General features: G+C 49.5%; 1 protein-coding gene across 2 annotated transcripts in view; it reads left to right on the top strand.

The window, feature by feature from the left end:
- The first annotated feature begins 5,235 nt into the window (after positions 1–5,235).
- Positions 5,236–14,659, top strand: part of NAGPA (N-acetylglucosamine-1-phosphodiester alpha-N-acetylglucosaminidase) — a 128,153-nt gene continuing 118,729 nt past the window's right edge. Inside the window, exon 1 of one of the 2 annotated variants that reach the window (XM_085649046.1) lies at positions 5,236–5,373. In XM_085649046.1, coding sequence (XP_085505172.1) covers positions 5,285–5,373 — 89 coding nt within the window. In that variant the 5' untranslated portion in view covers positions 5,236–5,284. The remainder of the gene's footprint in view (positions 5,374–14,659) is intronic. The other variant, XM_085649045.1, reaches the window with a different exon arrangement.

Here is a 14,659-nt window from a genome sequence, read left to right as displayed (position 1 = left end):
GGCCTTCCCCCAACAAAACCTGTGGGTGAGCCTGCACCGGGAGTCGCGCGCTACAGGCGACTGGGTAGAGCCTTCTTCCTCGCATCTCTGGCCACCAACCACCACTGTTTGCCCACAAGAGTGACTGCCAGACACTTCAAGGTAGCACACCCCTCCAAGTGCAACTGCCACTACTGTGCCCCACGGTGCTATGCTGCCTCACAACGGAGTCACACCCCCTCACTGGCACAGGAACTGATAAGCGCCACGAGTACATGACCCCCGGCTGTGGGACGGTCCCAGCTGCCTGTGGTGCGCACGCCCCCATCAAGGTCCCAGCCGCCACCTCCTGCTTGTCAGCCACCAGATCTCTCTGGATCCTTCTCCTGCCGTCGACGCTCCAGTGCCCCGCAGACACCGCTGAATAGCCTTCCTGCGCCCCAGGAGTCGTCCACAGCGATGCCACCATGACCACCGTCCCGCCTCTGGAGCACTTCTCCGTAACAGGTCCGCCGCCTTCCCAAGCTGCGCGCTGGAAGGAGTGGGTGGAGCGGCTGGAGACAAAAGAGCGACGACAGCGGTCCATACTCCTTCACCTGGGCGGCGCGGACATTCATAAAATCGCTAAGAGCGTCCATGAGGCCGGTCCCCCGAAGACCTACGCCACGTTGCGAGATGCCATCGCTGCGCATTTCGAGCCGTATGTCAACCCAGACTACGAACGGTTCCTTCTCCGCCAAGCGAAACAGCTCCCAGAAGAATCTGTCGACGTATTCTACGCTCGCCTCAAAGAGTTAGCAAGCACGTGCACCCTGCCTGATGAAGACGATGAGGTGCGAGCACAATTCATCCAAGGGTGTGCTTCCTCAAAACTGCGCGAGCGCATTCTCGAATAGCACAACATGGCAATGAAGGACATACTGACCCTAGGACGCTCCAAAGAACTGTCCAAGGCCAGGGCGGCCCATATGGAACTCAAAGTTGCGGTAGCCATCAAAGAAGAGCCAGTCAGAATCCCAAAGCCCGCCTCTGCTGATGGTGCGGAGGCCCGCTCCCACACGACGGCGCTTGCCAAGCTCAGGGGAAAACATGCAGCGCATGTGGAAAAATCAATCACTTCTCAAAAGTCTGTCGCTCAAGGCCTTCACGGCGGTCGCGAGGCCCAACTCGTCCAGTACGCGCACTGGAGCCTGTCCCTGGTGACTCCTCGAGCGGGGACATGGACGATGATGAAGCCGCCACTGTACACATGGTGCACATGCTACATGCCCTCTCTGCGTCACCGCAAGCAGCACCCATGTGCACTGTCAACGTGCAGGGGCATCCAGTGACAACACTCATCGACACCGGTGCCACAATCCACCTCATGGCCGTCTGTGCCTACAGACTGCTGCCCAACACGCCTGTGCTCCGCAGCACCAACGTCCAAGTGTACGCTTTTGGGACCCACACCCCCCTCCGAATGTGCGGAGTATTCCAAGCTGAGATCTCGCACAACGTCGGCCAAGATCTACGTCTCCAGAGAAGGGTCAGGATTTCTACTCGGCTGTCGCAATGACCAAGAACTGCGCCTTATCCACTTTGCCTTCGCGGTACAAGCACATGATCTGGACAGGTTAATATCGGAGTTCGCACCCCTCTTCCATGGGATCGGGTGCCTCAAGGGCCCAGCGGTTCATCTGCACATCGACAAGTCAGTAGCCCCCGTGGCTCTCAGGCACAGGAGGATTGCTTTCCACTTCCGACCGAAAGTAGAGGCGGAACTCCGCATGCTGGAAACGGACGGAATCATTGAACGGGTGAGAGGTCCCACCCCGTGGGTGTCCCCTATCGTGGTCGCGAAGAAACCGAAGCAGCCGGACGCTGTCCGCATATGCATTGACATGCGGATTCCGAACCTCGCCATCAAACGAGAACGCCACCTGACACCCGCGGTTGATGACATCATAGGCGAGCTTGCAGGGTCAAAGTGGTTCTCGAAGATGGACCTCCGGTCGGGGTATCATCAGGTCCCGCTCCACCCGGACTCGCGTCCAATCACGACCTTCTCCACCCACGCCGGCCTGTGGCGCTACAAACGCCTTAATTTCGGAATCTCCAGCGCAGCCGAAGTGTTCCAAAATATCATCAAAACTGTCCTGCAGGGGCTAGATGGGGTGCTTAACGTGAGCGACGACATCTTGGTCCACGCCACTTCTCTAGAAGAACACATCATCCGCCTCAACGCAGTGTTCACACGCCTGAGAGACTGCGGCCTAACACTCCACAAGGAAAAATGCGAGTTCCTACGCCGGGACATAAGCTTCTTCGGATATCGCTTCTCAGACAAAGGCATCGGGCCTGATCCCGCTAATGTAAAGGACTTCCAAGAAGCGCCAGCCCCCACATCGGTGACCTGAGTCCGCAGCTTTCTGGGCATGGTCACGTATTGTGGCCGGTTCATCAAGAACCTATCGGATCTGACAGGTCCACTGCGAGAACTCACAAAGACCACCGCCCACTGGACCTGGGGCCCAGCACAGGAGCAAGCATTCCAGCAGACCAAGGCTGTGTTGTCCGCCGACACAACTCTTGTATACTTTGACCCGCGACATGACTCCCAACTGGTTGTAGACGCCAGCCCCACCGGTCTTGGTGCCGTCTTAGCACAACGCCAGAGGTGCGGAGACTGAGCGCCAGTAGCCTATGCAAGCAGAACTCTAACGCCTACCGAACAGCGCTACACGCAAATTGAAAGAGAGGCCATAGCCATTCTATGGGGATGCCGCCATTTCCACATTTATCTGTACGGCCATCCGTTTACGGTCATTACTGCTCACAAGCCACTAATTCCGCTATTCCAAGGCTTGTCGATCCGGCCCCCTCCACAGATTGAGAAGTGGATACTGCAGCTACAGGAGTTCCAGCTGAAGGTAGAATACCGACCCGGCACACTGAACCCTGACGATTTCCTGTTGCGGCATGCCCGGCCAGTCACCCCTCCCGAAGCCGAGGAAGCAGCCGCCACAGAAGATTATGTGCGATGGTTGTCGAGCAGTCCCGACCCCTCCCGATGTCACTGCAAGAAGTCATAGCCGCCACCCAAGACGATGACTGCCTCCAAATGGCGATACAAGCAGTTGGCTCCGGAGACTGGCAGCCTCTCCAAAACCCGTCGCCCATGCGCACAGCAGCAGCCCAAGCGACGCTAAAATGGCTACACCAAGTCCGTCATGAGTTGTCGGTATCGGCAGAAGGATGTCTACTGCGTGGCCCACGCCTGGTTCTACCTGCAAGCCTCACCAGACAAGCAGCGCTCCTTGCCCATGGAGCACATCAAGGGATCGTCAAGTCCAAGAACCGGCTTCGAAGCAAAGTGTGGTTTCCCGGCCTGGACAACCAAATTAAATCACTCATACAACACTGCCCCGCATGCCTCGCCACGAGTCTCCCGAGCAGACCAGCACCGGTGATCACCGAGGCAAGCCCCAGCAGCCCATGGGATAGAGTCAGCGCGGATTTCGGCAGTCTTCCAGGAGGGCGACACATGCTGGTAATTGTTGATGACTTTTCTAGGTATCCGGAAGTAGAGTTCGTTTCCTCCACGTCCGCGGCAGAAGTAATCCCTAAACTGGAAAAGGTGATTGCCACTCACGGGCTGTTTCGAGAACTCCGGACTGACAACGGACCACCGTTCACCAGCATGGAAATCGCTGAATACCTAGCGTCTCATCGAATAAAGCACCGGAAAATTACGCCTAGGTGGCCCCAGGCCAACGGCGAAGTAGAGCGGCTGATGCGAACTCTGAACAAGACCATACAGATCACGTTGTCAGAAGGACTCAACCTAGAACGAGCTGTATATCAATTTCTCCGGGAGTACCGGCTCACACCCCACTGTACCACAGGTGTATCCCCGTGCCGCCTGTGTTTTGGCCGAAGAGTCACTGACACCATTCCCCATCACTCCACATGGGAAAAAGCCGCGAGTCCTCCGAATCTATCAGACCTCAGGCGGAAAAAAAACAACGACGCGGCATCTCAGATGAGACGTGCCATGGAGAGCCCAATCGCCGTGGGCGACCAGGTACTTGTGCAAGATCGACATCCCGGAGGAAAGTTCCGGACACCGTTCGAACGACATCCATGGACTATCATTGCCATCAACGGTACCATGATGACCGCCCAGAGGGGTTCCGAGACAGTTACCCGCAATGTGTCATTCTTTAAAAAGGTCCCACCCGCAGAAGAATGCAACCCAGCGGAAACCCCCGATCAGGACGAGACGCCCCAAAGTAGACCTGCAAACCCGAGGAACAGAAGGACCGAACAGGGGCAGTCAAGCCCCACAGACTGCTCTACCAACCTGCCATTTTCGCCGCCATCAGCCCGGGAGTCGGAAGGAGATCAAAGTTGGACTTCCATCCACGATCCAGTTGACCAGTCTCCAGACTCGCAGCTGCGGGGCAGTCAAAGCCGGTACCACCTCCGGCCCTTCCCCAAAACCTCCCAGAGGTACAAGGACTACGTAACCAGTGGCTAATCGGCGATCGGATGTGGGATTGCAGCCAGGGTGAGCGGTTGCCGCCAACTCCCAAGTAAGACTGTTTTATTATGTTATAACTCGACCGGTAGCCAACGGTCAAGGCTGAAAGTTTATGTTTATGTTGTTTTTGGTTATTTCAATTTGCCTCCTGGTTAAGGAGGAATGTAGTATCGCGAGAGACAGTGGGGCAGCTCACGCCTCTCGCAACGAAAGGGGAAGCGTTGCCAGTAAGCACCCCCTAAAAGAGGACTTTGTAGGTGGGCTCGACGAAGGTCGAGACCACGTGAGGGTGCTAATAAAAAGCGCTGGGCGTGGTTATGTTTTGTGGCTATAACGCCACACCTGTGTGTCTGAGTGGTCCTTAGCGCAGTTTGGCCTAGTCACCCACGATATTACACTCCCTTGTCCCACAAACTCGGATCACTCAAGTTAATTTTAATGGAAGAATTGAGGCCGCAGTTTATTTAGGCAATTTCCAACTTACACGCGATCCTTAACACAATACTCCTTCCCTTACTCGCGGAGCCTGTAACCCTCCTCCCCCCCTTAGCATACACCAGCGCGGGCTCTGCTCCCTGGGGGCGGCCTCCACTAAGGCCCTCGGTCTGGACGGGGGCCAGTCCAAGGGGCATATTCTCTGAAATGAGTCAGCCTCGTTGGGACACCAGTACTGCCGTTTGCTAGAGCTGGCACATCCGCAGTCCTTTCTCTCTGTCTAGGATCACCTGACTGAAGCCGGATCTCTGGTCACGTGATGCTGCCCGGGCTGTACGAGCTGGGATGCAGGCTGACAGCAGGAGTGCCCTGACGAGGAGGGCAGAGTTGTTGCGGGGTTTTCTCTTCCTAATGTTTAGAGTCGTCACAGCAAGGTAAGAAGTCCGAGACCTTTATTACTGGTTCCCATGTGGACCGGCTCAGAACTTGAATAAAGTATTGAAGGAACGATTCTCGTTGTTTGAAAATCTACTTCCTAGTGGAAGTAGCGCTGTTAATACCAAAACTGCCCCGCCTCCTTCTTAGACGAATTCACTTTACTACAACCCGAACACCAAAACCAGTTAACAACATTACTCCCCCTTCGCCTGCCGTCAGGTCCAGGGCTTCGTAATTCTTACCACTCCCCAGTCCCAAACTAGCCCGAAATTCTTTACACAGGCAGCAAGGGCACTCCTGGACCACGGTGTTCTAAGGCTCAACACCTTTCACAGACCTCGCAGGTCCTTTATCTCTTGTGTTTGGGTGTCTTATACTGTTTTTGTGTCTGCTGCATATAGACCCTTTGTCTCGCGGAATTTTAGTTCCCTATGCTAGGTTATCAGCTGCTGCCCTGTAGCTTTATCTGCGGAATTTGGGTGATTTGTAATGCCACCAACCGCCACGTATTCTGCAGCTATATCCTCCGTATTTGTGTGCATTAAACGATGTCACCAACTGCCCAGTGTTTGTCAGTATTTTCTCTTGACAGTGGGTGCCTTATGATGTGACATTCCTGTAGGAGCTTTATTTTTGCGGTTTATGCCGTTACTTGCTGCCAGATTTAAGATTTAGTGTAATAAATAGGATGTCCATACACAAGTACAGACCAGTTGGGATAGTAAATGGGACAATATATGACATCAGTATGTTGTGTGGTGTTACGTCACAGCAGCCTCTGGGTGGAGAGAAAGTAGGCCAGGCATATAGTCTGGATTAATTGACAGGACTGGCCTGGGCTGCACCCCCCCCCCCCCCCCCCCCCCCCTCCCCGGAACTCCCAAACCCCTCCCAGGAAGAGAAGATTTGTGTATTTTGTTCGATTTTTTTTTTCTGCGTGTTTCAGTTGATGCGCACTGGGCAATTTACAGTGATTGTGCTGTATAATATAGACTGTTGCACACAGGTAACCAGAGGCAGCAAAACACCAAACGTTTTAATGCATAGTATTTATATTGGCACTGAATACAACAGAGCCATGTTCTTGAAAGTTATGCAGACACGAATAGCTGAGTCACTGATATAGGAATGCCGGTGGAGTTGGGAAATTTGCCTACATTATGCTGTCAGCAGGCGCGCAACACCCATTGGGCTCACCGGGTTTCAGCCCCCCCCGTCATGTGTGTCAGCCCTTCTTACAGCCACTCTGCCTATGGCTGGAAGACTTAGCCCCCCCACCCCGAAATCTCTTTCAGCCCCCCCCCGAAATTTGTCTCTAGTTGCCCGCCTGGCTGTCAGACATACCTTTTGTAAATGCCCTCTATAGCATTTCTGAGACGGAGAAAGGCGCCTTTGAAGATTGTTGTCTCCAAAAAGTTCCTCAAAGAATAGTGGTTTGGTTTTTAAAGTTGAATAGAACGTCAGCTACCACATCGTATAGCTATAAGATCTGGGATTACTGGAAACTAGTAGAAAACGTGTTTCATGAAAGACACTGTATTACAAATCTGAGAATACATAATGCTGTTAACTAGAAGGCCAGGTCGTTAAAAGTATGAACCACTTTTCATCACTGTTAGTCTGATCTACCAGTGTCCTTTATAAACTCGGATCACAACTGAAAATAAGTGATGGCTCAGCGGTATGGACAGCTGGCCACCACTGTAGAGCCCTCAGATTCTTGAAGCACCACGCTTTGCTTGAAGCTTTCTGCTCCACCAACCCCAGGCTGTAGGAACTCGGTGGGTGAGTCTGGCCTGATGAAGCATGTCTGTGTCCATGCGATATGACTCGTGAGTGACCCTCTGACATCCATAATTGTTAGAAATGGGATTTCTGCTTGGCTAAGGCTTGCGCCAAAGCCAGGCAGAAACCACCACTCTAGTCAGGGCAAGGGAGTTGCATGCTGAAAATAACCCCTGCTCACCCCCTTGGTAGCTTGGCAAGAGCAGTCAGGCTTATCCCAGAGGCAATGTGTAAAGCGTTTGCGCAACACACACACACACAGCAGCAACACACTAGGCACATCACAGAATAAACTCCACACAAGGTTATATAGAAAAATTGCCATTGTATTATCCAAAACACATTAGAATAGAAATCACTCAATATACACTGTGCCAACTTGCACTAGGCAATATTTACAGGGGATTATATACACATGACAGGGCCAATTGGGCCACTGTCAAAACCATCACAAAGCACAAATAGTAAATGTAGAACACAACCAGTAACTACTTGCAAAATAGTGTACTCAGCATTCTATTCCTGCAACACAAATCACATTATGCAATCAGCATCATAAGCCTAAACACATTACGCAATAATCCTCACAAGCATAAAAACATTATGCGCAGATCAGGGTGCATAAATCACATTAGAGGCATAAATCATGGTGCATAAATCACATTTATCATAGGCACCACATAAATAACATTGGGGCCTGGCGCCCTACCAACCTAACACTGACCCCCTGGCCAACTGGCCTTCTCTCTGGGGCTCAAATGCCCTATGTCCAAAATGTCAGGGCTTGCCTGCCAATGCAGCAACATCAAAAGGTGCGCACTGCGCTGGGGTCGGGCAGGAGTGTACCTTACTCCTTTCTCATCAAATGAATAAAACTGCTCCCAAAGCAATAGTGGCGCTGGCACTACTGTACCTCCTGGGTCCCCACTGGGCCTTGGCAAAACAAATGTGCCCAACGTTGTAGTTGCCCGCTACTGCTGCGCAACTGAGGAAATAAATGTAGGCACTGGCACTCACTGTGCCCTCTGGACCCCCTCTAGGGCCCTGAAAACAGCGTGCCTCACCTTGCAGCTGCCCGCTACGGTGGCGCAGCTGTGAAGATAAATGTGGCCCTGGCACAAATTGTTCCACTGCAGTCCGACTCCGGGACTCCTCAATAGATTATGGCCCCCGGCCCCATTCACTGAGGCTCCGTGCAGGCAAAGAACAAAGGGGTGCCACCGGAGGCACCAACATTACTTCAGTGTCTCCCCACTCACCGGGGCTCTCGGGTGAGCTTGCCTCCCTTCACTCCTCCGGGCCCTAGGGACACGCGAGGCTCTCTCCTCAGGTCACGAGGGCCCCTGTGCAACTCCCGGCTGCACCTCCTCCGGACTTCCACTCCGGGGGCAGAAATAGAGCCTGCGAGGCTCTCACGCTTGACTCTCGCGTTGATCAGCAGGCCCCGCCCACAGTCAGGCGGACGCGCCTGGCTTCCGGTGCCGAATCGGGATGCGGCGGTGATTTCTCTTTGGCGCCACAGTGCGGTGTGGGCACCCACCTAAAAAAAAGCACATAAGCGGGGTGGGCATGTGCCAGCAAACCCCAAACGCAGGGTGGGCTTTCGCTATTGAGCACCAAATGTGGGGTGAGCACCTACTTGTCAAATAAGCATAAATGCGGGCTGGACACCCGCGCAAAGCTGCAAAATGCAGGGTGGGCACCCGCTCCTTCCCACAGCAATGCAGGAGAATCCCTACGTCCGAATTCCCTCTCCAGACCTCGCTGCTCAGCCCTGTAATGCCCCAGCACTTTCCCGGCCTGGGAGAGAAAGTGAAGCGCTCTCCAGAACAAAAGCAAAGCGCTCACAAGGGGCTAGAATCCAAAGTCCAGGGCAAAGTTCTAGGGGCGCCAGGCTGGGCCCAGGCAGGCCAGCACACAGGGCCCTCCAGCAGGGAGGCAGTCCCTCGTGGCGGTTCTTCCTGGAGCCCAGCAGCAGCAAGCCCCCAGCACAAGAACAAGCACACTTTCATGGGGTCACAGCCCCTATATTTATATTACATCTTGGCTTTGTCTGCCCTGGCACAGGGCTTGGGGGAACCAGGCAAAACTGGTTCAGGGGTGAATTGGAGCACTTTGTTTACAAGGCTCCTCATCCCCTTTGTCAGGCGGGGCCTCGTCATAAGACACACCACAGGGGGGCAGAGCCAGCATTGTACAGGCTAGGCACAGACCTATTCAGGGACCAGGGACTTCTCCTCCCACTACTCCAAATGCAGATGTTCCATTCAGCCTAGTGCTAACTCACCATGCCACTCCTGGAGCCACACACACCACACCAGCCCCTGTCACTCAAAAGCCAGACATGCAATTCACATCAGGCAGGCAGGCAGACATATAGCACACAGAAATGCCAACTTCTAAAAGTGGCATTTCTAAAATAGTTATAATAAATCTACGCACACCATTGCACAGCATTTATTATTACCATTCCAAATATACTAAACTTGACCACGCTGCTCCTCTCATATCAGGAATTACCACTGAAACACTTATCAGGGAATCCCCAATGCATTCCTATGGGAGGGCAGCCTCACAGTAGTGAGAAACCAAAATGGCTGTTTGTCACTACCAGGACATGTCACACACTTAAGGTACATGTCCTACCTTTTACCTGCAATGCACCCTGCCCATAGGGCTAGCTAGAGCCTACCTTAGGGGTGACTGACTTGCAGTAAAAGGGGGGGGTCACAGACATGGTGCACACTTTAGGTGCCACATCACAGCGGCAGTAACACTGCGCGCACAGGCCCTGCAATGGCAGAGGCCTGAGATAGGTTTGAAAGGCTACTTTGGTGGGTGGCGCAATCAGCGCTGCAAGCCCACCTATAGCATTTAAGTTACCAGCCCTGGGTATATGAGATACCACTTTACAAGGGACTGACAGCTCAGTTAAATAGGCCGAACAGGTTTAGACCAATCTTACCATATGTAACACAGAGAGCACACGCATTTTACACTGAACAGCAGTGCTTAAGTGCCAAGAGTCCTAAAACCACCAACACCATGTCAGAAAAAAGGCTAGGAGAAAGGCAAAAAGTTTAGGGATGACCCTGCAAAAAGGGCCAAGTCCAACAATAATTAACTGGGCATCTGTGATGGGCCAAGCTACTTGCCACACATGATTAGTTTAATTCTTGTTCTCTGTTAGAGGCATGTCAATCTCTTATCAATACCTGATGAGACAAATGCAGCTCCCAAGTTTCTGATGGAGCACTGGTGCAACGCCTAGATGCCACCCAAGGACCCAGATACTATACTTTCACACTCTCGCCGTATTGGTGTATAAACCAAGACACGGTGTACAATAGCTAGAAACAGGGGGTGCTTGAGCCTCCATAAAGAGTTGTTCGGCCGAGGTACATTCATGGCATTGTCTTTATTGACAGAATTTTAAAACAAGTGTTTAACAGCCTGTCCAATGTATTATAGGTGATACTGCTCTAGTGCTGTGCATTCGAATTTGCACACACAATTCTAAATAAATATGTAGTCGGCCCAGGTATTACCTCCTCTAGTAATGATCGCACTATTGAAGACTATCCCTAAAGTATATCTAATTGCATTATAGTAAGCAATTCCTAGCCATGTGCTGTTACAACAAAGTGTAATTTCAGCAAAGTTCAGTATTCCTAATTAAAAAAAACATACCTTGCACAAAGATTCTTCGATTAGTATCATAAGTTGCATTGTCACGGAAATACTGTATTGGGGTGAAATTCTCAGAGACCTTGTGTTTGCAGTTTCGAGCATGATCTACAACTGAACCAATGGTATTAAGAGACTAGCTTATATTGGCAGAATTATTAGCTATTACTATCCCAGATGCCCAGCAGGCTTTCAGAAGTAAAGGAATTCTAGAGATGAGGAAACCAATATTCAAAACTTCTCTTGCACTGACAAGTTCAGCCACTGGTGCTGTAAGTAACCTCTGGAATTCCTTAACTTCCATTCAAAGCACCCAACGAGCCTTCCTTCTCTAAGGAAACATCAAATTCCCATCTTTGCTGGCTTCACCTTAATTAATCTTTCTCAAGACTTTGTCTTTCACTGTATGTTTCTTAAAGTGTGCTAATGTCTTTCAAGTGTGACTCTGCTATAGGAACCTGTTTAAATAAACCTTTTTATAGTTCTCAAGAGATCCACTGTTGCTGCATCCGTGCTTTCAAAGTACAAATGCAGAGTGTTTAATCTTTATAGCAATCCCTTCAATATCCTTCTGTCATAGCATAGGTTTCTTTCCCGTGCTTGGATCTGAAAAGCAAGATTTGATCGAGATCATAATTCCTGAAAAAGTTGTCTGGGTGGAGTGCCAATTGCTTCAAATTGTGGTAAATTCAGGATCTAATGAGCCATTTGGCTTTCACATCTGAATTTCCTAAAGTCTTTCAGATCTGGAACAGGCTTCCAAGAAAAGTGGCCATTAAGCATACCATGGTGCTTCCTTCTGTAATTCCAAACAATTTAAGATTGAGACACCGTGTTATGTCGTCTAAACCTTGCATGCTTTCTTTGAAGTAATCAATCAAAGGGGAGTGCTCATTTCTTTATTTTTCCACCCAAACTAAATCTTTCAAATCCCCTTGCTGTTTCTCTAGTTTATTCATCCTCAAGGTAAATGCATTCGGAGTTGCCTCAGGACTCAAGAGATGTTGAATCATGTCCAGAACTTATTATGCATTTCTTGCATTGCATGCAATTCTGCCTTCACTTCGTTGTGACCAGCTTAAATTTGTCCAGTGTGTGTTCATCGTAGACTGGATAGCCGTTAAAGAATTGACAATACATTCTTCTGTTTCACCATATCCTTATGGATTCTTGGAGCAGTACATGAAATTTTCAGGTTCATCATACTATCTCTCACCCATTTTCTATGTTCATCTTAAGCTTGTTTCTCGGAATTATCAATGTTAACCCACACTATATATGCCACCATTGCCGGAAGTCTGTCATTCAATAATGTTTATAAGCCAGCTGAAGGCTGTGTTTCTCTCCCATCCCATCATTTCACCCTCAGCTGAGGAGTTTGAAGTTGTCATTTACCTTTCTGATTCATCCTTCAAGGGCTGTGCACTGGGTCAACCACTTTGTGCTGTAAGAGTGGTGTGATAGTTTGCTAAGCTCTGTTAGTCCCCTTGCATCACGTTTACTTACGGTATGCCAAAGTCATTCAAGTAATTATCTAGATATAGGTAAAAGAGACAAGCGCAGAGACTGACAGTAAGATCGACAGTGAGCTTGTTATGAAAGATTTGCGTTTGAATCCTGCATTTGTTGGAGAGAATTCTGCCTCAACTCACATTAAAGATTTTGCTCTCACAGGGCACAAATATCCCTTTAAGGATTTAAGGAGAGAACCCTTGGGGGAGAAAATTATTAAAGAGATTAATTTAGAATTGCATCCAGCAACACCAGTGGACCTTACAAAAACATTTTTGGTGATTCCTTTCCATCCATTTGTATCTATTTGTTGCACAAAACACAAACCTAAAGGGACGTGGACTCCAGGGGCAGCTTTTGCACTGGTTCCTGAGTGATGGCAGCCTCGAGGGCACTCTCTGATGTGGAGGGTTAATTAGGGATATCCAATCCTGTTAAAACAAAAATAAATCCAATACTTTTCAGAACTCCTCATTCTCATTAGGGAGAAGCAATTAGTTACAGAGCAAGAATCCTTACCTTCTAGAGCGTTTTAGCAGCCTCCTGCATCTGTTGTAAATTTAATTTGCATTGTTCTTCTTTCCTATGAACTGCATTCATCACAGATGTCACAGATTAGATACTCCATTCCAGAGGAAGTAGTGCTGCTGACATTCCCACCTCCTGCACAGACAGTTGGTTTGTATCTGTGGCCAGTAGCACGACAGAATACGCACTGTAATCTCCATCTCCTCTCAGTAACAGATGAGCTTGCAACACAGCTGCGCCGCTTGCTTTGTCTGGGGCTTCACTGTTGTTTATGGTCCAGAGCTTGCTCTACCACTTGGGATTGGTTCAGTAGAATTCAATCTCTTCTACGATATGCTGAACTAGTGGAGAGGAGACCACCTAGTTACTTTTATTCTTCAAATGCTTCTTGTTTGTAAAAATATGCCTCAACGCAAGCTTTACTGTGCCCCTGAATTCCTCAGTGTGCTGGTTTAATCCAACTGTTCCTTCAACTTATATTGCAATGCACAACTGAGTTGGCCCGTATATTTTTATTGTGTAGCTAAAACAAGGATTTACTCCCTAACTAGACATAGAAGTTCACAAATGAGCTACTTTTCATACAAGAGTTGCCTCTTTTCTAGTGTCTCACACCCTGAAGTTGCTCATTCAGGGTTGGGCAAGCATGGGCACCTGCAGCCACAAGATCCCATCAAGCAATGGACTACAGACATCCTTGGAGCCCATCATATCCGCAGGAGGGAATGGGTACATCTTTCCTAAGCAGTGGTCAGGTCTAGGGACAGTGGTAAGGAGCAGACGTAGCAGGAGCTACTGCCACGACCTCAAGATATGGACTGCTTGAAATGGGAGATGCAGTAATCTATATCAACTGAGCGCCCGACCATGTTAACCCTACAGTGAGACTCAAGCAACAACAAACAAACATACCGAGTAAGGACTACCTAGTACAGGCTTGTGATCCGTGTGCAGCTCCCGAAACTGATATTTTAGAATGTCCCCAACTGCTGCTGCTTAAACTGTTTTGACCATTGAGCAAAAATAAACAAGCATTTGCAATGCAATAGGTCTCGCATTAATAAAAGTTTTAGCTATTGGCGTTGCACATTATAATGCAACGCCAATACCTCAAGCTTTCAGTAATGCGAGACCTATTGCATTACAAATGCTTGTTATTACTTGCAGTTCATAAAGCAAGCAGTGAACAGGCATCAAAGACTGCAAGTAAACTGCAGGCCATGGGTTGAAAACCGTATTTCTCCTCAATCTGTTATGATAAGGCTACTAAAAAGGTGTCTTTGGGTAGTAATAACGCCAAGCACTATGCTATGTTTTAAATCCTGACTTTGTGTTTTCCCTTGCCATACAATTTTAGCTCCTAATCCCAAACATTGAAGCCAATGTGACTTCTAACCCTGGAAACCCTTATCGTCTTATGTAACACCCTGTACATTGATTTACATTACAGTTGCATGATTTATTGTCAATATATAATGTATACGTGTGATGTAAAGTGCTCTGACACCTTACAGTGGGATGGTTAGCGCTATAAAAATATTAAATACAACAAATTAGCGAGTGCCATTTAAATTGTTTTTCGTGTAAATACTCACACATACGGATGCATGTGACACTCTTAAGTGCATGCATAGCTCTTTCACAGGGGGTTGCACAAAGTCAAAAACCGGACTCCAAATGTCTTAAGTTTCTCTAAAGTACTCGTGAGGTGATAGCAAGCTGTGTGGCTTTGTTACACAGGGTGCATTGGCACCTATGTGTAAGGCTGCA

This window comes from Triturus cristatus, chromosome 3_2 (assembly GCF_964204655.1).
Source record: "Triturus cristatus chromosome 3_2, aTriCri1.1, whole genome shotgun sequence".
In the NCBI taxonomy this organism is placed as follows: domain Eukaryota; kingdom Metazoa; phylum Chordata; class Amphibia; order Caudata; family Salamandridae; genus Triturus; species Triturus cristatus.
This window is presented reverse-complemented; position numbering and strand designations above follow the sequence as displayed.